This window comes from Branchiostoma floridae, chromosome 11, assembly GCF_000003815.2.
Source record: "Branchiostoma floridae strain S238N-H82 chromosome 11, Bfl_VNyyK, whole genome shotgun sequence".
Classification (NCBI taxonomy): Eukaryota; Metazoa; Chordata; class Leptocardii; order Amphioxiformes; family Branchiostomatidae; genus Branchiostoma; species Branchiostoma floridae.
Genome location: NC_049989.1, coordinates 447,494 through 474,969, shown reverse-complemented (window position 1 = coordinate 474,969; position 27,476 = coordinate 447,494). Strand labels below are relative to the sequence as shown.

Sequence of the window (27,476 nt, the reverse complement as noted above, 5' to 3'; positions counted from 1 at the left end):
TGTGAGGGGGTATTACGCCACACGACTATCCAATCATATTTCAATGATTTTTCAACGATTGATATCGTCACTACGGTCTCCACAAATGTTCCACTGACTCAGAAGAACCAAATACAACCCAATAGTGTTTTTATGAGGGGAGGGGGATCGCTGGTCACTCACTTCGCTTCGTCCTATAAATCTTCGTACTGTCACCTCGTCATGGCCCCGTTATGCCTATGGGTGTATGACTATAACATTGTTAACGTCACATAAAGAAAGTGGGGTACTTCGTCTTCCACTGCTTCCAGAAAAAAGTCAAACCCCAAATGCGTAGATTGTAGCTCTCAGCAGTCCATATCATTGATAGAATAGTCACTTGTTTACACTTGTCACCATTGTTATCTATACAAAATTATTTCATTTTATGTATGTTTACTATATTTTCTGTATGTTTCATGCTGCAATTAGCCCTCGGGCAAGAACTTGCAAATAAACTTCAGTAATTATGACGAACACAAACAGTAGTCCCTAAGTCTTCCATCTTAGATAACATCTAAATACATAAGTAAAACTTTTACTTTCTAAGGCAAACTGGCCATTTTAGCATGAAAATGTCCCGAGGTATAACAACATCTATATACTCGAAGCAATGTCTTTTTTAGGGATCTGAAATGCGAGAACATCTTACTAGATGGGCACTATATCGTCAAGATTACTGGTAGGTCCCTTCATTCATTTTTGCTTATTCACTGGCATAATGTTGCGTATCTAATATTCTTTTGTTTAGGTATTATTGAATTACGAACCTTTTGGTGGGATGGCAGTTGCTATACAAACTTATTGAGTCAGAAACTGATCTGGAGGGCCTGGAACTTCTCACAGCGATGAAAGACAGACTGTGTTCTGGAAGTCAAACTTTAATTTACTTGTTGCACCTCAGAGGATGATTAATGATGATGATGATGATGATACAGTTCTATTCCCACACAGATTTTGGATTTGCAACGACACTAGAAAGGACAGACTACTACTTTGACGATTCTGTGGAGTACCAGTACTTGTCTACATTTTGTGGTTCATATGCCTACGCTGCCCCTGAGATCATCCGTGGGCAGAAGTACCAAGGCGAGCCGGCAGACATCTGGAGCGTGTGAGTCAGCTTCAGTCTGTTCCAGCTTATTTCTCTGACAGTACGAGGGGTGATCAATAAGTTTTTTTTTATGAATGTCTACTAAAAGTTAAATCATTTTGACCATATTACTTTGCAGGCGACACTCAGTAACGTTATGTGAGAAAGAAGGAAAAATATGGACAATTGAGCTCTGACCTGTGGCCAACGTGCCCTGCTGAAAGTCAGATAGTGTTCGTAGATTTCATGACATGAAGAACTCGACCCACGCAGCTCTGAACACAGTTCACTCCAAGGAGCTTTTATTTCACTCTCAGTGTTTTTCTTGCCACTTAGCTACTTATTTTCAAAAGGACGTAGACATGTAAAGTAACGACCACAATCATTCCAAATTTGGTGGCCTGATTGTCCGTGCAAACTTGTGAATTGGCGATACACAAAACAATGGTCCATTTCAGTACAAAGTAATCTGTCTGATGGAGTATCCGACTGCCACTGGCGTTTTAAAATCCTATATTCATGGAAACAAGGCCTTTGTACTGTGACTATAGAAACTGGGTAGAAATGACTATAAACACTACTCGACTTCACTCGTTATTTTCTTGGCCCGGTAATCCTTAAACGCTTGCCGATATCAATTGACCATATCATTATCGGTTCAAATCCGGTCCACTGATTTTTTCAGATCCTTTTTATCTGACCAGCCAGGAAAGAAAAATGGTTTTTGTACCGGTACGACGTACTGGTACCCACCCCTACGTTGGTAGGATCAAATATTTTTCACATGGCAAAATATTCTATTGTTAGAACACATTCCTGACACGTTTCAATGCATCTGCACACCGAACATCAATGTGAAATAAAAGTTATGTATCATCTTATACACACAAAAAAGTTATGCATTATGAGGCCATAGAACGTCGTCGTTGTTCCCTGCCCAGTGACAGAAACATCCCATGGACAAAAAGATCCGTGTTGTTTTGTTAGGTGGCCGGGCAGGGCGTAAGGGTTTGCATTTTCCAAACAATGTTAAGGCCGATTGAATACTGACTTAACTGATTTCTGTATCATTACTCTTGCCTGATGACCCACAGCTGTTTGGGATTAATTTTATTGAGGCTTTGCTTAAAAAAAAAAACGGGACCACTGGTTTTACATAACGAACATTTTCAACATTCTCAAGGGCATTAGACCCCAGGACCTTTAGGTTCTGAGCATAACGCCCTAAACTTGAGCCTACCACCTCCCCAACATTATAAGAGTAACAAGTGTTCTCTACTACTTCAGTGGTGTGATATATTACGCCATGCTGTGTGGAGAGCACCCCTATAAGGATAGCTACAGTGGGAAGTCCCATGGTTCTGCCTTGCTGAAACAAATGGAGAGGCCAATCAAGTTCAGTCCATTCACATCTGCGGGTAAGCACAGACGTATTCGTTTTTTATGTGTAACCAAACTAAATTTTAGATTTATTAATCCATTGTTTCTACACTTTATAAAGCGCATTGAAGAGATGATTTGATACTCTGCAAAGCCCAGCCCCGTACCCATGTGAACGGTTTGACAGTTAATGACAGACTGCAGCCTGATAGTCTACACCGGATTTATTGGATCTTTTATACTTTTTTATAGCGCACTCACTTCATTGTACATATAAAAGATGATATGGCCATATATTCTGTACCACAATGTACAACTGGAAGACGTTAGAGTAACTGCAATGCTGTTGTACTTATTTGCTATATCAGATGCCATGGACGTAGCTTACAACATTTTGGTACAAGACTGGACCAAACGCCCGAGCGCAGCACAGCTTCTTCAGCACGCCTGGCTCCAGGGAGACGACCTACCGGCCAAGGATATCACTGCAACACTTCAAAATCACAAAAAGGTGGATATTAATAGTCCTGTGATCAGATCAGTTATATCCTCCTTTTAAGAACTTGGTGTTGAGATCAGATGATGTTCTATCCTTTCTATATTCCGCATATTGGTTGTTGGACCACTTAGTTCTTTCCTCCCTGTAGAAAATGACGAAGCGAGGGAAGCATCAGGCCCAGCAGACTTTGCCGGACCAGACTGGTGCGGGGCAGCACGAGCCAGGACCGGCTGGGCGGACCGGATCTCCCCGCAGACAGGCCTCCACACAGAGCAGACGGCCCAGTAGGACACTTCGTTCTCCAGGTGAGGTCAAAACTGTCAGGTGACAGGTGTGCACTAGTTTGTGCGCAGGTTCACACACCAGGTGACACAGGTGGGTTTGTGCACACACCAGGTGACACAGGTGGGTTTGTCTGCAGGTGCACACACCAGGTGACAGGTGGGTTTGTCTGCAGGTGCACACACCAGGTGACACAGGTGGGTTTGTCTGCAGGTGCACACACCAGGTGACAGGTGGGTTTGTCTGCAGGTGCACACACCAGGTGACACAGGTGGGTTTGTCTGCAGGTGCACACACCAGGTGACACAGGTGGGTTTGTCTGCAGGTGTACACAGTATGTGACACAGGTTTATTTGTCTGCAGGTGCACACACCAGGTGACAGGTGGGTTTGTCTGCAGGTGCACACACCAGGTGACACAGGTGGGTTTGTGTTCAGATGCACATTTCAGGAGGTCGGGTGCCACTTTACTTGATTATGCCCATCCCCACCTAGACGCCCCAAATAATATATTTTCCAAAAAGAGGTTTGGTCGAGGGGATAGAAGAGGCCAGAATTTCTATTGACTGCTCCCTTTAGGCCACTACTGTCCCCCAGCTGAAATCACCGCTTTGGGAATACCCAAATAGACCAGGGTGTGCTCCCATTGTCTGCCAATGACTAACTGTATATTATTAAATTTTACTGTTTATTTGGAATATACAATGAATCACAACCAACACCAATTACTAACTTTGCACTGTGACCAATCTTGTCATGTATAACAAATGAGTCATGCCATTGTCCCGTTAGGGCAGACAGAACCACAGAGGAAGAAACAGAAGCCCCGCCCGTACCCAAGCTGCCCCCCACCTGACGACCATCATTCCCTGGGAGACAGGAAGACAGCATCACCCTACAGAGCTGGCCATTCCACCAACTCCAGTTACTGTGACCGTCAGAGTCAGGACAGGGTCCGGACCTGGCGGCCATGTTCCCAGCCGGCGGGAGACAGGGGAGATCTAACCGGTTCTTCTGCCAGGCGGCAGGCGGTGACCTTATCCTACACACTGTCTGGCACAAGAGGTGTTACAGTTTCTTCTTACCCAAAGGACCCACAATGCGCCAAAGCAACTTCGCAAGACTCAAAATCGGGCAATGACATATCAGTACATGGACAGCGGAGGACAAATCGTCAAGTTCAGGCTCGTGCAGTTATCAAGCGACAAAACAAGGTCAAAGATGCACAAAAAGGGCCTGCAAAGATCAAACTTGGTTTTACCCCACACTGGACACCGATTGTGGCCAACACCACAGGAAGTATCAGACTTGGTGCAGTTAGAGCACCTCCTAACAGGGACACTAGTGTGGCACCGATAGTGCTGTATGCCAAACGGCCACAGTACCTGGGGGGCAGCCTGCTGCCACCCCTCAACACAAGGGGAAAGCTGTGATCCGTTCATCATTACATCAGACATGTCATCTATAGCTGAAAGGTGTTCCATCATTTCATAACTTTGCTCTTGTCAAAGTATTACCTCTTGTTGAAATTGAGTTGGAAAGTTCAACCCTGATCTTAAGTTTTCTTATCTCAAGGTAACAATACGACAGTGCAAAGACTAGTAAGGGCATAGATGTGCGTATGATGACTGTGAGAGATTTTGAAAGTAAATGACAAAATAAAAGATTCAAAGCAAACTGACTTCTATTGATGGACAAACTGCAGGACCCAGGTGACAGAACAAATGCTACACACAAACGTGTTAGAGTCAGCTTAAGGAAACATATAAAATGTTTTCACTGAAACTTGTCTTCATGACCATAAAATATGTCTGTTGCCTCCACCCACAATTAGTATTATCAGGTTGGTGAAAGGCTTTTAATGTTGCAGCTTGTTCTGGAACTGCAGGGGCATTTTTGTTGAGATATTTCAAGGTGGCTAATTGTTGTTTTATCATGGCGAGGACAACACATTAAAGTCTAACTTTGCATACCCCTATTCAAATTGAAACTTGACAAGAATCCAGACACATCTTGTTACAAATAACATCTTTATTTTACATTAATTTTATACATCATTCTGTGGAAGCTTCCAGACACTATTAGCAACTTGGGTGCACTTCCATTACTAATAATAGTATACAACTAGTCTTACATAGACAAAGGCAAAAATGCCTGACACAAAGTAACTAAACTTATTGATAACTTAAGTACACATCATATAAATGTATTATAACATGTTAAATAGATACAAATGCTTACAGGTTTGTCCAAGTAGTATAAAGCTTCAAGTGCAGCTAGCACACTTGACACAAGTGCAGCTAGCACACTTGACACAAGTGCAGCTAGCACACTTGACACAAGTGCAGCTAGCACACTTGACACAAGTGCAGCTAGCACACTTGACACAAGTGCAGCTAGCACACTTGACACAAGTGCAGCTAGCACACTTGACACAAGTGCAGCTAGCACACTTGACACAAGTGCAGCTAGCACACTTGACACAAGTGCAGCTAGCACACTTGACACCTGGTCAATATTTCTAACATATACTAAACTGTACAGTAAGACATGTAGTAACGTTGCACATGTACATGATGAAGGCACAGCGATGTAACGGTCTCACACTCTGCTCAGACTTCTAAACAGATATCAACATTTCAGCCTTCCTTCATAAATAAGGAAACATGAATTTGAAGACAAGGAGGAGGGAAGTTTCTTTATGAACAAGGCTGTTACTTAGTCATGGTTCTTGAATGGTTTCACTTCATGTTATTTCAAACAGTATAGTTTAATACAACACAAGGACCCTCCCAACTGAACATAGTAATTTCAGTACTCAGAAAGTCCACATGATACCAGTGCTGCATACCCTAACTTAGGTTCAAGTCTGGATTCAAGATGGGACTTTTAAGTATGGACCTGAACCCATGACGATGTGTTATTATTTTTGGCTTGCTACATGTGAAATTGTGTGGCCAAAAATCTTACATGCAATTTGAAAAATATACATGCAAGATTACATACAGCTAGTAGTAACACAAATAAATACTCAGTAATAACATTATCTTTTTTTCCAGTGCAAATTTCACCATCTATGTGTAAGATGTCTGTGACTGGTTCCTGACATTCAGTTTTTAAACTGAAACATTTTTTACAAGTCCAGTCCCCATCCGAGGGAAAAGCTGCTCAGCACTAGCATTATAACTGACTTCACTGGCTCTTACCAATGACATGGTTTGGGTAAAACTGACTGACCCTGCATTAATTAGGTACACTGTTGGTTTTTATCAGCCAGACTTGAGCAGCTTTGGTCAATGTTACAAAACGTCTCTCATTGTAATTGAAACATCAACATCTCAGACAAGTATTTGTGCAACAAAAATGGCAGAGAAACATGTGATGGACCAACATGCAGCAATACCGGCATGAATGGCATTTACAGTAAAGATGATATTTTAATTGGGCTGGTATTCTCAGCAATATGACATTCAATAAATAATTGACTTAAAAAAACTAATTGCATGACCTGTATGTTTATGTGAACAAAGGGGTGATTCAAGACAAGAAGGAGGTAGAGTGCTGTACAAAAAAACTGGCGCGTTTTGTCGTGATAACTATACTGAGATTCAATGTTATGAAACAAAGCTGTGCACTGTATTATTCTATAGTAAGACAGGATGGTATTCACAGGTGATGTAGGTCCTGTAAATGCACCTAAGTTTGCACTGATTAAGGAGTATTTGCCATGGTTTTGAGTTAGCTACAGTCACATACTGCCACACTAATAGAACAAAAGCCTTAACTTGAAAGTCAATCTGTGTTGGTAGAAGACTAGTACTGTCATTCTGGAAAAGTTCAACTGTAATTTACAATGCAATGGATTGTTCATTCCTTGACAAAGATGGGAGCTGTTTAGTAAAAAAATTTGGGTCAGTCCAATTTTTGTGTTTTTACCCTTCAACTTTTCCTGAAAAGAAAAGCCTTTCAGGCCAGCCAGTCTGGAATCAGCTACTAGTGACAGACAGAAAGGACAGTGGGATTTGGCTGTCGCTGGTGTAATCGTATGTACCCTCGGGATAGGTGTATTTTCCTACAACAGTGTTGACAGTCAAACCTGTCAGCTTTAGAGAGGACACCTCTCGTGGACATGTACATGATCTACTAGCAGTACCTGAACGTAAAGCTCTTAGCAAAGATTGAATCAAGTACAAATGAATAAAGGCTTTAACTTGTTAGTCAATGTTTTAGACTGGGTGTAATATTTGTTCAATTGTGCCTAGTATTTGTGCGTCGTCACAGTAAAAAGTGCCTCAAACACGTCACTATAACAATGTTTAGTACATATATGCAGGTAGCACTTAGACAAGAGGTAAGACGGGCGCAAAACTAAGGAAAAATTCTTATGGCAGTTTTGAGTTTGCAGCAAAGCAGTCACTATGAAAACAGTGAACTTATTTGCATTTACAGGTATACAGTATTTCTATCTGCTTTCTTATGGCATATTCCTCTGGTATATAGACTATGTTGTTTTCATGTGATTTTACACGAGTTATACTGGTTATGTGTTTGCCTGGGCTTAATATCTATGTCCTGAAGGAAGAAATGAAAATATACATGTGTGTATGCAAAATTATAAAAATTACAGCAATATCATGGTGAATACAACAAGTTTTTTGATGGAACAAAAGACTTATGCAAGTTATGAACTAAAAACGTTTGTCCTTCTATCTAACTACTACTCATAAATTGCACATTGTAGAAGAATGTCCTGTGGAGATCACACCATACCCCTCAGGAACAGCTGGTCTGCTTCATGCAGTGGAATAGACATGTATGGTGCATCTGTGGGACAAACCAGAATATTAATGAAAAATATATTAATATAGAATCTTCTTAAGATACATTACAAAATAAATATTATTTCATTACAAATAAGATTGAAACGGAGGGACTAGCAGAATTCTATTGGGCAAACAGGCCAACTGTACCATCTGCATCCCTTCTGTGGCCAGATAAAGTTGACCAATCAGCATGAGATACACAGTACATTAACCAAACAATTGAGATACAAATGCCCTAGCAGAGAGGAAATGAGTAAATTTGAAAAAAAAAATTGACATGCCTAAACTGCAATGTTACAAATACTGGCTGTGGAAATTTTGGTTTCAAAATAAATCTTCATATAATATGTACCAAAAGTACAAAAGAAAATTTCTAACTGTATTTTGCTTTGCTCACTTGGTGGCATCATTCTGTGCTAACTTATAGCAAAGGGCCAGGCATAATGACACCATATACACCTCAAGGTGGGTCATTAACCCTTAATTCTCTCATAGACAGTGACTTAAAATCACGTAACTTTGCATCCCCTTGTTTGGCATCATTAAAAGAGAACCAGCATTACTGACCTGGCCTGCCTGTGTAGACCATTATGGAATGAGGGCACTCCCTCTGGCAGTGTGCACAAGGCCCCAGTCTGGCAGGTTTGTTTGTGGGCAGCTCCTGACATGACACAGGTCTGGGAACAACACTTCTCCCACTTTTTGTCTGGAAGGGAGAACTGCATGCTGTATAGCCGGGTCCTGAAGTCACGGCGACTTGGCACTGGCGCCCTGCAACATCACGTGTGCCTACGTAGTGTCCAACATCAGCCTTCTTCTTAACACTTTCTACAGCACTGCTTCTGCTGGCATAGGAAAGGTGTCTTCTAGCTGAGCAACTTCCCAAACAGAATCTGCACGGCTCCAATTGCAAAGTACTTTGGGTGGGGAAGTTTGTTCCCTTAGGATAGCTACCCTGCAGCCTTAAGGCATTTTCTAACACATCCTCCAGGGATAAGTCACTACTGTATCTACTGAACTCCTGACTGGAGTCGGAGGAACTTTCGTTCATCATACAACTATCTTGAGTCCTGTTTTTACACTTGTTGGTCTGGCAGTGGAGAACATTTGTGGCTACGTGGGCCCCGTGGGGAGATAACATCTCTTCTGTATTGCCAAAGGTACTTGCAACATTCCCAGCGTACACATTGTCTCTGGAACTTGAACTTAGCTCGCTCTTGAAGGTGGAGGTGCTGCCGTAGATACCCTGATTACTGACATCGGTGACGTCCCCGGAGCTGCTACTACTGAAGTTACTACACCGACACTTACTGGAGTGTGAGGAAGAACAACTGGTCACATCTGCATAGTACCCTGAACTACTGACGGAGTTGGGGCGCCAGGACCCGTGGGTGTGGTTCTGACTGGCGTGTACGTGGACCGGCGCCACCACCTGTCCACCAGACCAGTTCTGGAAGTCTCCATGATGGTAGTAATGGTGGTGGTGGTGGTGAACACTGCTGCATGGTATCGAACTGTCCTGGCACAGACTACCCATCCACGCTTCTGACACCATGTTAGCACTGGTGTTCCTAGTCCCTGACAAACTGGGAGCATGTGTGGCCCCACTTGTGTGTCTGTGTATACTACCCTTGCTTCTGTGCAAGGGAGATTCAGTTTGTGTCCTGTGCCCTGGAAATCTCATGGGAACAACTGAAGAACTCTGGTCTCCATGGAAACTTTGATCAGGCAGACATCCTGGTACTGGAAACGTCTTTGAAACATGGCAATCTGAAAAGGACAAAATACTGTCAATTCATGGCAAATTTGTTCATTAAAATGCCCCTACTGTGCTTGGTGATACTGTATCCGTATCTAAATACTTGTTATAACCGCCTTATGGCGAAACACACCAGCTTATATTCAAGTACTGGTGTACAAAAATGGTGCTGTACAGACAACCCCCTACTAGCGACAGGGCAATGTTGCTACAGATGGACAAAACAGTCAACTGTCACTGATCTGTTGCTACTCTTTGGATACATAAGACTTCTTAGTGAATATACATTGATTAAATGACCGGGTCTGTGTACAATAGCTATTTTGTTAGTATGTGTCTTCACTGCAACAGGTGCCTCCAACACCTCATAATACTGTGCAAATGTATAGTACCTACATACCGTGCTAAGATACTCCATTTTAGATGATATGTAAGTTATCCTACACCATGTACATACAAATGTTCTTTTTTTTTAATTTGTATTGTTTATATGTTTGTCAGCAGGGCTAGCCCTTTGTAATAGCCATAGGCTAGTTGGGCAGCCCTGGCTGTGTGTTCGGTGCAGCCAAACCAATAAATAAATAAATAAGACAGGGATAAACAAGAAGACAGAACAGTTTTCATGGTGGTTTTGAACCTGTGGTCAACGAAAACAGTATACATGAAACCACAGCAAAAATTTCAGCATTTCCGGTAGCCCTGCGCAGTGATTCCACAACACTTCTTACCTGAGGGGAAGTGTGATGTCAGCAATGTGTCTGGGCATCTACATTATGTCCTATTGACCAACCGAGACGGTGGCCGATACCAACTGCTGTGCACCTTTGAGCCATTGCTGATGTCACACTTTTGCTCAGGTCAAGTGACATAGCTCAAATCAACCTAAGAGGGATCAGAGGACTGGTCAGACGCTTGTTGGCTAGCACTTTACTGTAAGACAGTAAGGTGAGACTGGTGTTGTCCTTACCTATGATGTTGTACATGCAGAGTGGACAGGTCCTGTTGGACAGCAGCCATGGGTCAACACAGTCTTTGTGGAACTCGTGTAAACATGGCACTATCCTCAATTCCTGTACAACAGAAAAACTGGATTACAGCAAGAAGGGAACATTTGCTATGAAACACCTTAATGGATTAGAGAGTCCTTGTTTACCCATTTGCTATTTTTTAACCATTTGTCAATCATCATACATTTTTATAAAAAAGTACTTTGTCTGAAATTTTTCTTTTACTTCAAGCGGTTTAGATAAAATGCATATGTTTTTACTAAGATTTGTACATTTGTACATTTTTTGCAAAGTGACCAGTACAGTTTATAAAATTCATGCAGAGTTACATATAATGCTTCGTGCATTCTTTATGAAATATGTGGGAATGCTTAAGCACTGCTGGGGTAGTTGATACAGAGTTTTGTAGTACAATATCAAACTAACTTCTGACACAAAGGCATACAACAATCAAATTTTCCAGAATCAAACGTCTACCCCTGTGTCAGGGATCCCAGCAGCAGTATAGTAAAAAGTGCATACTAGTAAACGACCTCTGTAAGTCCACATACATCAGGGCACTCGAGCCATCACTAAACAGTGAGGGGGACGTTATAGAATTCCTGGAATGTTTGACCAAATGCTGATCCGATGTAAATAAGATCACATGTTTGTAAATCTTGCGAGTTTGGAAGTGACTGGTCATTATTGATCCTGATAAACACTACAGTGGTTGTTGAAAATTTGATCGGTGTATACCTTTGTGTTGTGTTTAGCCATATACAATGGTAACTACCAATACAGATGAGCTTTCATGATCACTAGAAAGGCAGACATTTGCTTGAGAGCAAATTCAGCATATTTCAGCCATACCCCTTCCCACGCAACATCGGACTGTTCCAAATCACCCCTGCGCAAAAATGGAACAATTTCACAGTAACTTATCCCCAAAAACTAATATTGTGAATTGACTCCAGGTCAAAACGGAGCTTGTCCAATATGCCCCAGGCCCATAGGGAAGAATATACTCTTCCACAGGAGCTCCTATGCATAACGAATTGGTTATTCAATTTGCGTCAGCTACTATTTTTTCCGAAAGAAAGAAGAAAAGTTGCGAATACAATATATTTCACTATACCTATGGTATGGCTGAAATATAATAACAAAGAGTAGTCCTGACCTGGCCGTCCTGGAACTCTTCTAGACAGATGGCACACAGACAGCCCCCGGAGCTGGTGCTCAGTCCGTCCAGCTCCCAGCCACACCTGCCGCCCGCGGCCGGGCACCCCCGGCACGACGCACCGCCCGCGTCACGCACAGGAGAACCCTTTCTGGGCAAAGTCTTGAACTTCCGAGTTTCCATCTTAGATATGGCCAGAGTTGCTTGTCGTTCTAAAGAGCTCTGAAATTATATAAATATATTGGTACTTGGTATTTGCAACCAGACTGGGAAGACTAAAAAGAGACACATTGTCACATATGGATACACATAGAATACAACATGGATCTGGTGTATTCCATATCCACCAAGGTACCAGCTTGACCCACAAAATTGCTTGGACCAAGGGTGATGTGGAATACACCACGTTGTATTTTATTTGTGATACCCTCCAAACAGTTGAAACACAAGTGATAACCCAAGTTATGACCCGGTGTGACATACCCATATTGAATGTTATCACAGCCCAGGTATGTTATTCAGCACTTTAAAGCACTAAACGGGTTATGTAAGGGCATGCAAAAGTTCAGCTTACCTGCTTTTGTCTCTGTCTCCATTTGATCTGAAATATAAGACAGTTGGACTTGAGTATCATGGTAAGATCTCAGCTGTCATATCTAGATGGCATATTTACAGAATCATCTTAGAAAATTTCTCATGATTCCCCTTTTCCAGATTTTTTTCTTAAAATCAGATGATACTCTCAGGACTTTTTCTGAGCTACTTTTGCATCCATGACTTTGATGTTTGTAAATTAGAAGGTAAGAGGCTATGCTCTGAAGTCTGCTAATCATGAATTTATTTGTCCACAATCTATTGAAAACTAACAGCCCCTTCTGGAGTTGAGTGTTCCTGTAAGAGGACTAGTCCGTACCTTGAGCAGGAGCACCAGGCAGATCAGGGAGATGAGGATGAAGAATGCCATGAAGATCCCCATGTCAAAGTACTCATTGGAAGACCGCTGGGGAAAAAACAATTTGCAACAACATTCTTACAAAGAAAAAAAGTTATATTATCAAAAATTATGATATGTAGCATTATGTATGGCAGGGCTCAAAATACCACCTGCATGTGCAGGTTAGTGCAGGTAAAATTGGAGCTGTGCAGGTATTTCTGGTGTCTACCTGCACCTAACCTGTATTGGTCCATGTACTGGGTTTTATATGTAAATGTCATATGATGTAGGTTTATGTGGACTGTTATTAGCACTAATAGCAGGATTGAATGTTACCCCCCTATAAAGCATGAAATAAAAAAGATAGCAATGGTTCCTGAATAACTTTAGTATGATCTATACGTCCTAAATTCAGTAATTCTCAATGTTACCTGGTTACCAGGTGCGCAGAAAAAAGTATTTCGAGCCCTGTATGGTCAAAAAAAAGTATTTCGAGCCCTGTATGATCTATACGTCCTAGATTCAGTAATTCTCAATGTTACCTGGTTACCAGGTGCGCAGAAAAAAGTATTTCGAGCCCTGTATGGTCAAAGGATGAGCTTTTGAGACTGTGCTTTTGTTGCTACACTATCTGATGCAGAGGAAGCTGGGCTAGCTCTATGTGATAGAAAAAAAATATATTGCATAAATAAATAAATAAATATTCTGGTCATATGACCTTCAAATATCCACTTGTGGTAAAATTTTCTTACACACATTGAAGGCTACAGAGCCAAAAAGGCTCTGCCCCTGAGGTATTGCCAAAAAAGTCCACACTGACTTGAAAAGTTGATTTCATGAATGTCAATCACATTGCCACTGCTTTCTTTTGCTTTTCACACTTTGTGATTAAGGAGATTTTACAATTTGGACTTCCTGCTTTTTGTATTTTGTTTTAGCAACTTTTTGTTGGTTTTACTAACTGAGGCCCCTGCAGTACCAACCGGTGGCAGGTAGGGGTCCTTGCTGTGCTGTATCCGTGCCCGTGCCATGGTCTGCCTGTTCACAATGCTCATCAGCTTGCGAGCCTCCTCATTATGGATGATGACGACAGGATGACTCAGCGGCTCGTCTGCTCCTGATGACAGCTGAACACACAACAGAACATGGAGCAAAACTAAGAATATTACACACAAAAATATAATAAACATCAACAGGCACTGTGAAGAACACATGCAATTAATATTTCTAGCATATAGTAAACAAACATTTAGAACCAGCAACAAGGGACATGAGCCTTGGTGGTAAAAATAGATACATGGTACCCGAGTGTTAACAAAGGTACTTTTTTTTGCAAGAGACAACACTTCGGTACATACCGTTGCAATGAAGTTATGTTTATCCTTTGCACAATGATCAAAGCTAGAAAGGCATGTTTGCACACCTTGATACCTACTTTTTGTTTGTAGTTATTAGTATAGAATTGCTTTTGCGCAACTAAAAAAATCTCCTTCTGATAATGTCTGACAATTTGAAGATAGAAAGATGTGTGAATGCATGTTTGTAGCTTTGATCATTATGTAAACAGGGAAAATCTTTGCAGTTATATGTGCTATATTTTCTCTTAGAAAAAATACTAGGGGAACAAAATTTAATCAATATCATACCTGATCTATTGCACCAGGGTTTTCTGTCACGTCAAAAATCACAGCGATGGCCCCTCTTTGAACAGCTTTCTTTGCCTGGAACAGATAAACAAACAAATCATCATCATTCAGTTTGGTATCACTGCACCCTTTACACACAAAGAATGAATGTCAATTAGAGAGGTGTTAAATACATTGTATTTTCTTGATTTAAGTATGCACTTTAAAAAAGTGCTTTTTAATATTTCAAGTTTTTGCCAAGACAGGGTGCAAACAGGCAGAGAACCAGGGGATCATGGGTAGTGTAGTTTGGAATAGTGCTGACACATTCATGAAATAAATGTGAACATTTTGTAAGTGAACATTTTTACAAACTAAAGGAAGCACAGGGTGAAAATTGATGTAAAATTACCGCAGTGGGGGAAAAGAGGAGAAAACACAATAAATTAAAAATCTGGTTAAAACTGTGTTGAAGGTCGGTGCAGAAGGGTACTCAATTTACTTTTTTCCATCTTAGTCCCACAGATTTGGCTTTGACTTGCAACGAATTGGAAGACTCGAGAAAAACATTGCAACTGTACATCCGAGGGGCTAACTACAGGCACTTTGCAGGACATAGATAAAAGAAATATACATCAACAGGTTGTGCTATGTGTGTGTTGTTAATTCTCTGCTATAAAAGTATGGTTGTCTATTCAAAAAGATTGATTTCCTAAAACCCAACCTAAATGACTACCATACTGATATTGTACTGTGACAGGACATAATTTGAACAGAGATTGACCGAATGGTGTTAAAAACAGACACGCTCACACAGGTAGACACCTAACCGGAAATACCTGCACAACTCCAATTTTACCTGGACATACCTGTATATACAGGTGGTACTTTAGTAGATTGGTTTATTCATTCAATTCAACAAGAATGACAAATTAAAAGCGGTCTTGCAGCCCAAAGGGCTGAATTGCACTGCTTGACAGTCTTTTGTATGTTATTTACACAAAAATTATTATAGGATAAGCAAATGCGGAGTATACAACTTATTAAAATTTAAAATGCAAAACAATAATACGCAACACCGTCGTTAAAAGTAAATTTGAGCTATTTACAACAACATCATACATTGATGGGCTATGTGTTGATCAAGCGTGTCATATATGGGACGGCGCTGTTTCTATATCGCTCTGTTCTACAATGAACCAAGTCCAAGTTGTTTGAGGAGCGGGTCTGTCTGCCACTAATACTCTGTCTGTCCGGTGGCAGGAGATGACGGTACTGGCTGGATGTTAGAAGGGACTTAGCAAACTTAAGTGTCAAGTTCTCACGCCTCTGGTGAAGTGAGGGTAGGCCAAGCTGTGAGCAGGCTTCAGCATAGCTGGTGTAGTTAGCTCCCAGGATTATCCGCACTGCTCTGCGTTGGATTCTCTCGAGTTTGTTGGACAGGGATGTTGTCAGTCCGGGATGCCACACCGGTGCAGCATACTCGGTGATCGGACGGACGTAGGTGGTGTACACGATCACAAGGTCTTCAATTCCGATGTGGAAGTGTTTAAGTTTTCTGAGGAAGAACAGACGCTGGCTGGATTTAGAGTACATGTAGTCCACGTGGGCATTCCACTTCAGGTTATACTGCATTAAGACGCCAAGAATTTTCATGGTTTGAACCTGTCGTAGTTCGTTGTTGTTGATTTTGAGGGGCGGCAGTATGGATACTGATTTGCTGAACTTGACATGTAGAACTTGGCATTTTCCAGGATGTAGTACCATACTGTTTTCACCAGACCATTTCTCTAGGTCAGAAAGGTCGTTTTGCAGGGACGAAGGTGTTACGGTGGGGTTTCTGATCTCTAACAGGTTTAAATCGTCCACAAATTTCCATCTTTTGGCTGAGATTTGACGCGCCGCACTGTTGATATAAGCCACAAAAATCAGAGGCCCAAGAAGAGTTCCCTGTGGTAGGCCGCACGTTATGGTGGCACTGTCGGAGAGGGTTCCTTGATAGCGGACGACTTGGCGTCTCCCCGTGAGGAAGTCAATGATCCACGACGTAAGAGACGGACGCAGACCCATCTCCATCAATCGGGTTACAGCGATGGTGTGGCTTACCCGATCAAACGCTTTGCTGTAGTCAGTAGATACCAATGAGCACAGGGTTCCCGGTTTGTCTGACGCCTTGTACAGATCGTTGGTTAAGTCCAGCAGGCAGTGCGTAGTCGATCTCCCTTTCAGGCATCCAAACTGTTGGGGGTCGATCTGGGGTAGTATGTCAGACAGAGTCCACTGTGTGATGAATCCTTCAGCGATTTTGGCCAACAGGGAAGTCAATGATATTGGGCGAAGTTGATCGACAGAGGGCGGTTTTGTTTTGGGCACCGGCACCACGATCGCACTTTTCCACTCGTCAGGTACTTTCCCCTGTAGAAGAGACGAGTTGATGACGTCAGACAGTGGTCCACTCAGTTCATATGCAAATTCCCTGAGGAGTTTTCCCGGGATACCGTCCGGTCCAGCAGCTTTCCTGGTTTTTACTTTCTGGAGTCTAGAGTAAACATCCCAGGGCTGTACTGAAGGAGCCGGGAGTGACGGCAGGTACGATGGTAACAGTGATAAGTCGATCGGAGGCAAGGACTGAATCACAGCGGCTAGTGATTTGTTGATTGCATTAGCAGTACCTTTGAGATCACTGCTGTTCACACCGTCAATGTGGATTACAGGGTCTGATTTCCTCATGTTAAGCATGGCCTTAATACCTTTGTGCCACTGGGCAAGGTCTTCGTTTTTCAGTGATTTGATTGTCCCGTCATAGTGCGCCTTCTTTGACTTCTTGATTTTCTTTTGAACTTTATTTCTTAATTGCTTCCAGGAGGTGAAGTCTTTTCTGGCGAAGGCCTGTTGGCGAGCATGTATAAGGGACTTAATCACCGGAGTCATCCAGGGTTTGTCAAGGTGATGCAACCGGATGGACTTCAGGGGAAAGTACTCTTCAATTTTGGATTGAAGGGTACTGTACATTGCCTGGGACTTTTCACTTGCAGAGGCGGCCGTATAGACCTCCTGCCAATGGTGAGCGGTTATCCACTGGCCGAAGTAGCGCAGTGCAGAGTCAGGGATGGGTCTACATATCCGCCGTACAAGTTTGTTGTTATTGGTTCTCTTCTTTGGATTCATAATCACAACGTTATGATCACTATTCGCAAGTGGGTCTTGCACAGAGGGAGGTGAGTAGTAAGAATGTAGGTTCGTGATGAGGAGGTCAAGTGTAGCTTGGCCCCTAGTTGGTTGGCTGATGACCTGCTGTAGGTTGTGACTCTTGCAGAGTCTGTTAACGTCCACATGGTTAAAGTCACCACCAATGAGCACGCCAATATCCGGGTGTTTCACTTGTAGGGAGTCGACTGTTTCTACTAGGTGGTCCAGAAGTAGCTCCGTACAAGGAGAGCTCGGAGGCGAGTAGACAGCACAGACTGCTAAACTGGACACTGCTCGTGGGAGGCGACATGGTCGCAGTTTGACCCAAGTACACTCGAGCTCATTAGGTACGGGTATGTCAAGTGCACTTGAAGGGATTTCATTGCTCACGTATATAGCTACCCCTCCACCCGGTCGATCTGGGCGCGGACGTGAGAAAGTTGTATAGCCCTGGATGTCTGTGATTTCAGCTGGTGTAGACTCACTGAACCATGTTTCTGAGATTATGGCGACATCAGTTAGTGAGTCGGACAAGCGGTGTTCAAACTCGTCAAGTTTATTGCACAACGATCGGGCATTGCTCAAGAGTATCGTTGGCAGCTTGTGAGGTCGGGACGTCTTGACATCACACCTGGTTGCTATGGTAATGAGATTTGCAGTGTTTGTGTTGCGACGATCACCATGCGGGGAATGCCCAGATTTGCATATCAATGATGGAAAGATGTCCCCCGTCTCATACCTGTGACCAACTATGGTGGAAATCTTGCGATGGAAGTTCCTCCCAGCACGAGTACCTCGGTACCGGCCCCGAGGACGTAGTAAACCCAGGTCGCGTAGCTGTGTCTTCAGCTGTGGTCCCGCAGGAGGTGCCGCCGACTTGATTCGGTGGAAGAAGCTCCCCGTGTACACCAGAAGACCCCTCCCCGCCATTGTTCTGTACGACTGGTCACAGTCCCGAGTTCAGCTCCACATAAATCACAGAAATGACACACACATCGACCAGCGAGGTTGCCTTTTCGCGGTGAGAACTTTCACGAGACTGTTCAAAGTACTAAAACTGCTCTTTCGCAGAGAGACAGACGATTTAAACAGTATAAAAAGACAAACATTGCAGAGCTACAGAAACCTGCGGCTGCTCGGAAAGCGCCACCTATCAAGTGATGAGCCCGGGCTAAACAGAAGGACATTGTACAAGTCACAACACATAATTTGTGTGGCTCCAGGAGCAGGTCTAACATGTTCCACACCTAGTGACATTGGTGCTCTGGGGCCGGTAATTACCAGTAATGATACCCCTAGAACAATACGCCCAGGTAATTGGTGCACCTGTGGGTCATCTCAAAACTTCTGTCTGTTCCTCACAGATACTAGTATGAACCACTGTCTTTGGTAGACAACGAGGGCTATATATCCCAAATACATACAAATAGAACTAGTATCATCTAAATCTCAAGTTGAACCAATTATTTGCAAGTCAACCGTCTTTTGTTTTTCAAGCAGTTAGTTCTCATTTTAGGATGAGGGTTTTCTCAAAGCGTGAGCATTTATAAGTTTCTCTGATTTCCAAGTGCTAAGCACCAAGTTCCAAACAAGCTGTCATGTTTGCCCAGAGCATGTTACAGGTGCATAGAGGTGTTTAGATCTATGGATAACAGACATGAATAAATCATGCTCCAGCTGGACTTAAGGATCTAGGAGTGAGCATATAGACCACTTTTCCAAAGAGTTCTGTTGGTTCCACCTGTCCAGTACATGTAGGTTAAGGAATAAACAGGAATCACTGTAATATATACATGGACGCAACAACCCGGGAATTGCATTGCTCCGGCCGAACCTCAGTTTACTCACTCTGTCCATGGGATCACAGGTAATTAGAAGGTACCATTGAAAAATCCAGCATATGTGTACAAAGACTTACTATAGTATACGTCATTATCACAACAAGGGCTCCAAAAACACTGTGCAAACATGTCGCATGTCAAGCACCAGAGCAATTAGAAAATCACAAACTTGTCAAACTCTGTTCAAAAACAGAATTTTTAACCATTCTACAGAGTTGCCCACCCCTCTGGTGGAGTGGTATGGTCAGATATTTCTGGTCGGGGAAAGTCTCTGATCTCACACGCATGTGTACTGAGCAAATGTCAGTAAGCCTTTAATCCTGACTGTCGCCTTGTTCTTTCATGCTTCTCTTTGACACGCCGAGGTGACCACAAGGCTGCTTGCTGGAACCCTGCCAACTGTGCTGGAACAGCACACAGACACAGAGTCCTGTTCAGAGGATGGAATAACTCAGGCCCTCCACTATACTCCTAGCCCAGCTCCACTATACCTACTTTTGAAATTTAGTGTGTTTCTGCTTTATTTTCTTGGTTAGTTTTGCTAAAATCAATGAAAATTCACAGATTTTTGTGCCAAGTGGCATCACTTTTTCCAGTAGGCATTGTCTGCAAAAACTTGTGAATGGGCGATGATCAAAACAATAGTCGTTTTGACACTTCACAACAAAGGAATCACTATAATGTATTATACTTGTAGTATTTGACACCCTCTGTCATTGCAAGATGAATCTATTTTCATGAATTTCAAATGATGAAAGCACAGTGCGTTGGTTTGGGTTAGTTTGCCAGCAATGCAAATTCTGGGGAGAACCCTGCAATTCTGTGTGCAGGACAGTCAGGAATGACAGCCTGTTTGCTCCTTTTCTGTAAGTCATAGGCAGCTTATTTTGATTTCCCGCAATTCGTTAAAGGGAGGTCGTAGGGACGCAACCAAATTTTGTGTAATTGCCTTCCTTGGCATAGCGTAATACAAAGCAAATTCAGCGTAAAATGATGTTGTGACGCTTCTTGCGGACTGGTAGATCAGCATCTATTCTCAACACCATGTGAAGGTGTGAGTGATAATGACATGATATAATAATACAGTCAGCTTTACATAACTACACACAACAAATCTTCTTGCACTCTGGGATAGATATATTTAGGCCTGCACTACCTGATCATTTTGGTGGAGTTGTTACCTTTGCCAAAAAAGTTATATCTTGGGTAGAATTTGTGTGTGTGTGTGTGTGTATGTGTGTGTACATGTGTGTGTTTGTAAAAGACCAGCATAACTTGAGCAGGCCTTGATGGATTGTATTGATATTTGGCATGTTAGTAGGTCTTGATGAGACTTGGAAACAAATAGACTTTGGACTCCTAGCCGCTTGTTACGGTACTGCAGAGAAACTTCCAAGTTGGATATCTCAAGTTCTGGACATGCTGCGGTCATGATTTTTCAGTGGTAGATAGCTCTTGGGGCTGAGAGTAAGCAGTGTAGGTTTGGGTCCCCTCGTGGCTTGTTTTGGAACTGCAGGGACCGGTTTAGTGTCAGACTTTGAAAGGGAATAACTAAAGTAGGGGTTGATGAATTGTCATAATTTTTTGTTTGTAGATAGCTTAAGCGATGCTTCATATGGACACACTAGATACACTAACACTGGGAGCAGCATAAAAATCTGATTGACCAGGGATACTATTAGGTCACCTGTGGTCACAGTCTTCAGCTGTGACCTATCTGATAGTAATTTTGCCCCTCAGGATACCTTAGAATTCACCATTTTAACTTGAGATTCTCTAAAACCGTGCTCCATGGAAGGTGGATGCCCCTGGACCCCCATACAATAGTTGCGCCTATATCACTTCCCACGACCCTAGACATTTAGACCCCCTATTATAAAATCCTAGCTAACAGCCTGGATTGTGTACATCTATTATTTGGGTGGAGGACATGGTAAACTATATGTGATATAGTTTATACAAATGAGGACCTTATTTACATAAGTACTAACACAATTAATACAAGGTATGGCATTGTGGAACTTTTTGGTTTATATGCAAGTCCAACAGGCCAGCGTTCCCGCCAGGCATACGTCTTTACGTCTTTGGACGCATTTTTTTCTGGAAAGACGCACTCGGCTCAGCTGAATGTGTCCATAAAAAAATCTGAAAGAAAGGCTGACCTGTACCACCAGTGTACAAAATGTATCTGGAATCTTTTTAAAAATCTGTCTTTATACGAAGGAATCCTACCTTTACAATTTATACTTCAAATTCTTCACTTTCCGGTCATCCTAGTAGTCTGGGCATGGGGTGGAGCGTGGCACGTTTTACAACTAGCGGACCCATGTACGACACACCCAGCCACACGCCAGTCTGAGCCGTCCGTTGCGCAATGTAATTTTTTGTAGTCCGTGAAATACGTCTGACAGTCAGCATTCTTTAACACTCGAAGAAATCTTATGCAGATTTTATATTCTGATATTAACATGATACTTACTTGTCCTCAGTTTCACGTATTTGTTAAAGATTTGTGGGTAATACTAGTATTGAACAAGCAAACTGCTCTGCGCGAGTGCTGCACATCTCAACAAAAGTTCTCACACTGTGGGCAGTTGATTGGCAGTCGGTATCTTTGACAACAGGCCGCTAGCGCCAAGCAGTCTAGATTGGCCACCAGGTCCAAATCCAATCATCTTAATAACCAATCAGCGTTGGATAAATGTAATGTTACACTCTGTCATTGGTCACCGGAAAAAAAACAAAAGTTACCGAGTATTAGCGCACGTGACATTGGTAGCCGTCCGTGTTGTCTGGCAACTTCAGTTTCTTCCCTAGCTGCTAACAAAAAACGGTGCGTGGTAAATAAGTGAAGAATCCAAAACTATACACTTTATTTCTTATTTACAAAATTTCTTTTATTTCAAAAAGACAAAATTTGCGGCAGAAAAGGGGCCGCAATATTGTTGTCAAGCGTCGATCGAGTCGGCTGTGCACTCCGTGGCACATGGCGCGGCACGCCCCCCTCCCCAGACGGACCGTCGATCGCAGCGCCGTCTTTCTGGCTACTGCTTCAAGGTTACACCGGCAATGATCACTGCCAAAGAGGCAGCAGATCGTCCTCCTCGAGTAATGTATAACGTTCTTGATCTATTTAAAAAGAAATCCAGCCAAAGATTTCACGCCGACAACGGGGTTACCTGAGGTCGCAGGAACAAACGCACGCTCGTGGAAAATGACGGCTAGGCCTTGTAAAACCCCACCGATTCGAAAAATTTGACTAAAATCATCGGGCAAAATAGAAAAAAGACACAAAGTGTTATGGCGCCATTATTTTATCGTCTCGGAAAAATTTTTGATGTGGGAGGGCGCAACATCGATCGCACGAGGTAACGTTAGACATTTTTTTATTCAATGATGGAAAAAAATTGGCAGAATTTTTCCACGGGCTGACGGACAGGCTAGAGCCCTGTTTCGAAGCATCAAAAATCCAAAATTTTCATATAGATATGTCTGGACAAATAATACCGGGCCAGATCACGGAAGGCTGATTCCCTGTGCTTATAGTTTTTTTTATATAACGTATTTTGATGAAGAGGGTGGTCGTCGATAACTGAAAATGGGAGTAAAAGAGGGAACCGACATCCAATCTCAAGTGCATGATTATCCTCTCAAATTGCAGGAAATTGTGTTCTAGAGGGTTTGAAAGTCCAAATTTTCCCGGGGGAGCATGCCCCCGGATCCCCCTAGAATGCGAGCGCCTGCGGCGCTCGTCTCGCGCCTCCGGCGCTCATTACGCCCCTCCCAAATATTTGGATGCATACTTTCAAAAACCTGGCGGGAACGCTGCAACAGGCAATTCAAACATGTTCACTGTCCAAAAGACATGAATGTGTCAGGATGTCAAGACTAAATTGGGGGGGACACAAAATTTCATCAGTCACTTCAAAGTTATACAAAACTCTGTATGATTATCTCTTTTGCATGTCATTGTGACACATGCATGTCTTTCTGAGTTCTGCTTTGAGACTTGAAACTGAAATTTTCCTGACTTGGATATCATATCACATAGAAAAAAAAAGTTGAGATTGCAGACAGAAATGAAGAAAAATAAAGATCAATTATTGTTGCAAAATTCAGCCATGGTGTATGTTTCTGGATAGTTGTGGACAGCATAACGTAAGAAGCTCTGGGTGGATTGAGATGATATTTGGAGGGAAGCAGACGGTCAAGGTCAATTTTGGACTCATGGTGGGTGACCAGTGACCACAATATGTTTTCCCTATTGGGAAATATCCTATGTATCTGAAAAATTGCTGAAGATCCATACCTTGCCAAAGACAGAGAGACACGGCTGAGGTTCAAGGGAGGGGTCTTCCAACTTGACCACACCCACCCATCCATACTGGTAAAGGTCGTCATCATCACTGTTGTTACACAGACCCAGAGGGTGGAGCTGGGAGGGAACACACAACATTATCATCATCATCATCATCATCACTGTTGTTACACAGACCCAGAGGGTGGAGCTGGGAGGGAACACACAAACATTAGGACATATCATCATCATCATCATCATCATCATCATCATCATCACTGTTGTTACACAGGCCCAGAGGGTGGAGCTGGGAGGAAACACACAAACATTATCATCATCACTGTTGTTACACAGACCCAAAGGGTGGAGCTGGGAGGGAACACACAAACATTATCATCATCATCATCATCACTGTTGTTACACAGACCCAAAGGGTGGAGCTGGGAGGGAACACACAAACATTATCATCATCATCATCATCACTGTTGTTACACAGGCCCAGAGGGTGGAGCTGGGAGGGAACACACAAACATTATCATCATCATCATCATCACTGTTGTTACACAGACCCAAAGGGTGGAGCTGGGAGGGAACACACAAACATTATCATCATCATCATCATCACTGTTGTTACACAGACCCAAAGGGTGGAGCTGGGAGGGAACACACAAACATTATCATCATCATCATCATCACTGTTGTTACACAGGCCCAGAGGGTGGAGCTGGGAGGGAACACACAAACATTAGGACATATCATCATCATCATCATCATCATCATCATCATCACTGTTGTTACACAGGCCCAGAGGGTGGAGCTGGGAGGGAACACACAAACATTATCATCATCATCATCACTGTTGTTACACAGACCCAGAGGGTGGAGCTGGGAGAGAAAATCATCATCATCATCATCACTGTTGTTACACAGACCCAGAGGGTGGAGCTGGGAGGGAACATACAAACATTAGGACATATCATCATCATCATCATCATCACTGTTGTTACATAGACCCAGAGGGTGGAGCTGGGAGAGAAAATCATCATCACTGTTGTTACATAGACCCAGAGGGTGGAGCTGGGAGGGAACATACAAACATTAGGACATATCATCATCATCATCATCATCACTGTTGTTACATAGACCCAGAGGGTGGAGCTGGGAGAGAAAATCATCATCACTGTTGTTACATAGACCCAGAGGGTGGAGCTGGGAGGAAACATACAAACATTACATTTGGCTCAAACTTTCAATCAAAGCTGACAGGTCTTGACTTTGAGTCTGCTGATATGCTCTGACACTGTGTCCTTCGGAAAGGCACTTAACACCTCTTTCCTCACTTCATGCAGGTGGAAATGAGTATCAAATGTAAGAAATGTGATGTATGGGACTCGGTAACTTGGTGTTTGTCAGTTTAGATTTTCCATATATAAAAGTTTGTGTGAGTGTGTGAAAAGTTAGATTTGTCATTGTGTAACATTCTGGGACTTCCCAAAAAATAAAAATGTTGTCCTGACCTGATAATTTCCATATCATTATCTCACATGCATGCACAGAAACTTCTGGTCATCAAAGCTTTCCTGTTAACTAGGATTTTGCTCCTGTTCGGCCAGCTGAAACGGATAGTCATCGTGAACGCTACGTTTTGGATATGACACAGATCTTTTATAACCTCTTCGCAATATGGATCTGAGATGGTTTCTAGTTATCCGGAATAGCGAATTGTCATCATTAACGTAAAAGCGGGAGAATCAGGCTACATCCGAACACCTATATTCATAGTTGGTGGCATCAAAGGGAAAAGTAGAGTAAACCTGTTAGTTGGGTATTGCGGACGCTTTATTAACCGTAAAATTTTCTTCTATTATCGGGCCGCCTCCTGGCCAACTGGGGTCAGTTTCCGGAGATCCAGAGGAAACGTGTAGCAGTGTTAGCACATATCGGCAGCAAAGTGCTTTCAGAGGCATTTCCATACCATGAAGGAACACAGCTTCAGCAAGACATTGGTTCAGTTCCAATCGAAGACCAATAATCTGACGCAGAAGTACAAGAATGTGCAGAATCACAACAAATCAGCGGGTCACATTACCGTGTGTTACCATGTCTTTTCAAGGAACTGAAACAGTCTGTAGTGATACATTACAGTTTACTAAGGTAAAACTGAAATGCATGAGAACAAGTCCTCAATATTGAAATGTCAAACTTTAACTTTGTGCATTACGGTTACAAATCTGTCAGTGAGGGCACATTCATCCTTCAATTGATAGGACAAGTAACAGTAACTCCTTAGGCTCAAGGTAAAAGGGCAATTCTGAGACGTTCAGTGATATTGTCCGTCCTTATGGGCCATAGTGTCTGACAATAAACAGACAACATATTTCTTTCAAAGTTGATAACATCACATTCTCACGTCTTCATAATCATCATCACAGAGACCATCTCTACAGAAACTATAACGTATAGCATCTTTGTCCTAATCTAATCATCAGTCATTTCCAGCCAAGATCTCACAAGCTTTAGTTTCTAGCCTCAAACCTTTCTTTCTGTTCGACAAGAAAGATCTACATTTTGGCCTTGCAAGAGCCTGCTAGAAGGCTAGACAATCCTATGCACTCATGTTTTGGCCTTTGTTGTCTATTTTTGATACTAACTACTACCTTTGTTGTCTATTCCTACCGCCAAGTTTATCATAATATTTGAAAATTAAATATGCACAATCAATTATTCAACTAGTTTGTATTTTCATAATAATTATGATGGTTTCGTTCCATGGCACAGTGCATCAACACAACCTGATGGGGCAAAAACGCTAGGAAATCGCACGTCAAAGTGCGAGTAAGTGCGACAATCACACGACAAAATACACAACATGGGGAGGGGGGCACTGCGAAAAATATTATCCAACATGTTTTTGTCATATAGAGTAGAGTGGAGTTAAGACTCCAGATTAAGTTTGAACTTCTAACTTTGCTATTTGAATGTTTGGTTTAGAAGTGTGCATCTGTGTCGGTTGTGTGTGTGTCGTGGCGGTGTCTGTGTGCGGTCTGGTGTGACACGGTTTACAGTCGGGTTGTTGTTTACTCCCTCTGCCACACATGGCGAACTTCAAAGGTCGCAGTTCGCACCGCTCAAGTCACAACAACCGGGTCTTACGGCTATCGTACGACTACACCACAACGTCTACAGACTGTATAGGGGTTTCTTACCTGGATAATGTCTCCCTCAGCGGAGGTTGTGGCCCCGGCGGCTGAAAAGTGGCCCTGTAAGTCGTAAGTGTAAGTGGTGAAGCCGTCCCCGTGTGGCGGCGTGCTTTCAAACAAGATCACCTCCAAATACGCCGTCTCCGCCGCCAACACCGCCCGTAGCATGGCCGCCACCAGCACCGCCACGCCGACTATCATCTTGTGGAAACACTCAGCATCGCTGGACACTACTTGGGCACAATCTGTGTCCGGGGAAAAGGAAAGCTGGACAGATGAATTGTCCGGAGTCCCACCACATACTCGCTGCTGTCCGCCTCGTTACACCGAGCGGCGCGCCTTTGATGTTCGACGGTCACGTGGCCACTCGG

General features: G+C 42.8%; 2 protein-coding genes across 2 annotated transcripts in view; one reads left to right on the top strand and one right to left on the bottom strand.

Annotated features, from left to right (window-relative positions):
* LOC118426694 (testis-specific serine/threonine-protein kinase 5-like) overlaps positions 1 to 7,043 on the top strand; it is a 12,138-nt gene extending 5,095 nt beyond the window's left edge. The window contains exons 4-9 of the mRNA XM_035836222.1: positions 645 to 700; positions 973 to 1,132; positions 2,399 to 2,529; positions 2,860 to 3,002; positions 3,139 to 3,295; positions 4,064 to 7,043. Coding sequence (XP_035692115.1) covers positions 645 to 700; positions 973 to 1,132; positions 2,399 to 2,529; positions 2,860 to 3,002; positions 3,139 to 3,295; positions 4,064 to 4,704 — 1,288 coding nt within the window. The 3' untranslated portion in view covers positions 4,705 to 7,043. The remainder of the gene's footprint in view (positions 1 to 644; positions 701 to 972; positions 1,133 to 2,398; positions 2,530 to 2,859; positions 3,003 to 3,138; positions 3,296 to 4,063) is intronic.
* Positions 5,295 to 27,476, bottom strand: LOC118426693 (E3 ubiquitin-protein ligase ZNRF3-like). Its single transcript, XM_035836221.1, has 10 exons — positions 27,112 to 27,476; positions 23,918 to 24,043; positions 14,600 to 14,674; positions 13,937 to 14,080; positions 12,933 to 13,019; positions 12,594 to 12,620; positions 12,020 to 12,241; positions 10,821 to 10,923; positions 8,662 to 9,864; positions 5,295 to 8,095 (listed from the first exon to the last, which is right to left on the bottom strand). The coding sequence occupies exons 1-10, from the start codon at positions 27,304 to 27,306 to the stop codon at positions 8,031 to 8,033; spliced, it is 2,247 nt and encodes a 748-aa protein (XP_035692114.1). The 5' UTR covers positions 27,307 to 27,476; the 3' UTR covers positions 5,295 to 8,030.

What these genes read in the sequence shown, in the direction of transcription:
- LOC118426693 (XM_035836221.1), bottom strand. Translation starts at nt 27,306, where the DNA reads ATGATAGTCGGCGTGGCGGTGCTGGTGGCGGCCATGCTACGGGCGGTG. An exon ending in GTCTCTCTGTCTTTGGCAAG is followed by an intron (nt 14,675 to 23,917) that starts GTATGGATCTTC and finishes TATCTGTTCCAG; the next exon opens with GCAAAGAAAGCTGTTCAAAG. An exon ending in GCCTGGTGCTCCTGCTCAAG is followed by an intron (nt 12,621 to 12,932) that starts GTACGGACTAGT and finishes CTTATATTTCAG; the next exon opens with ATCAAATGGAGACAGAGACA.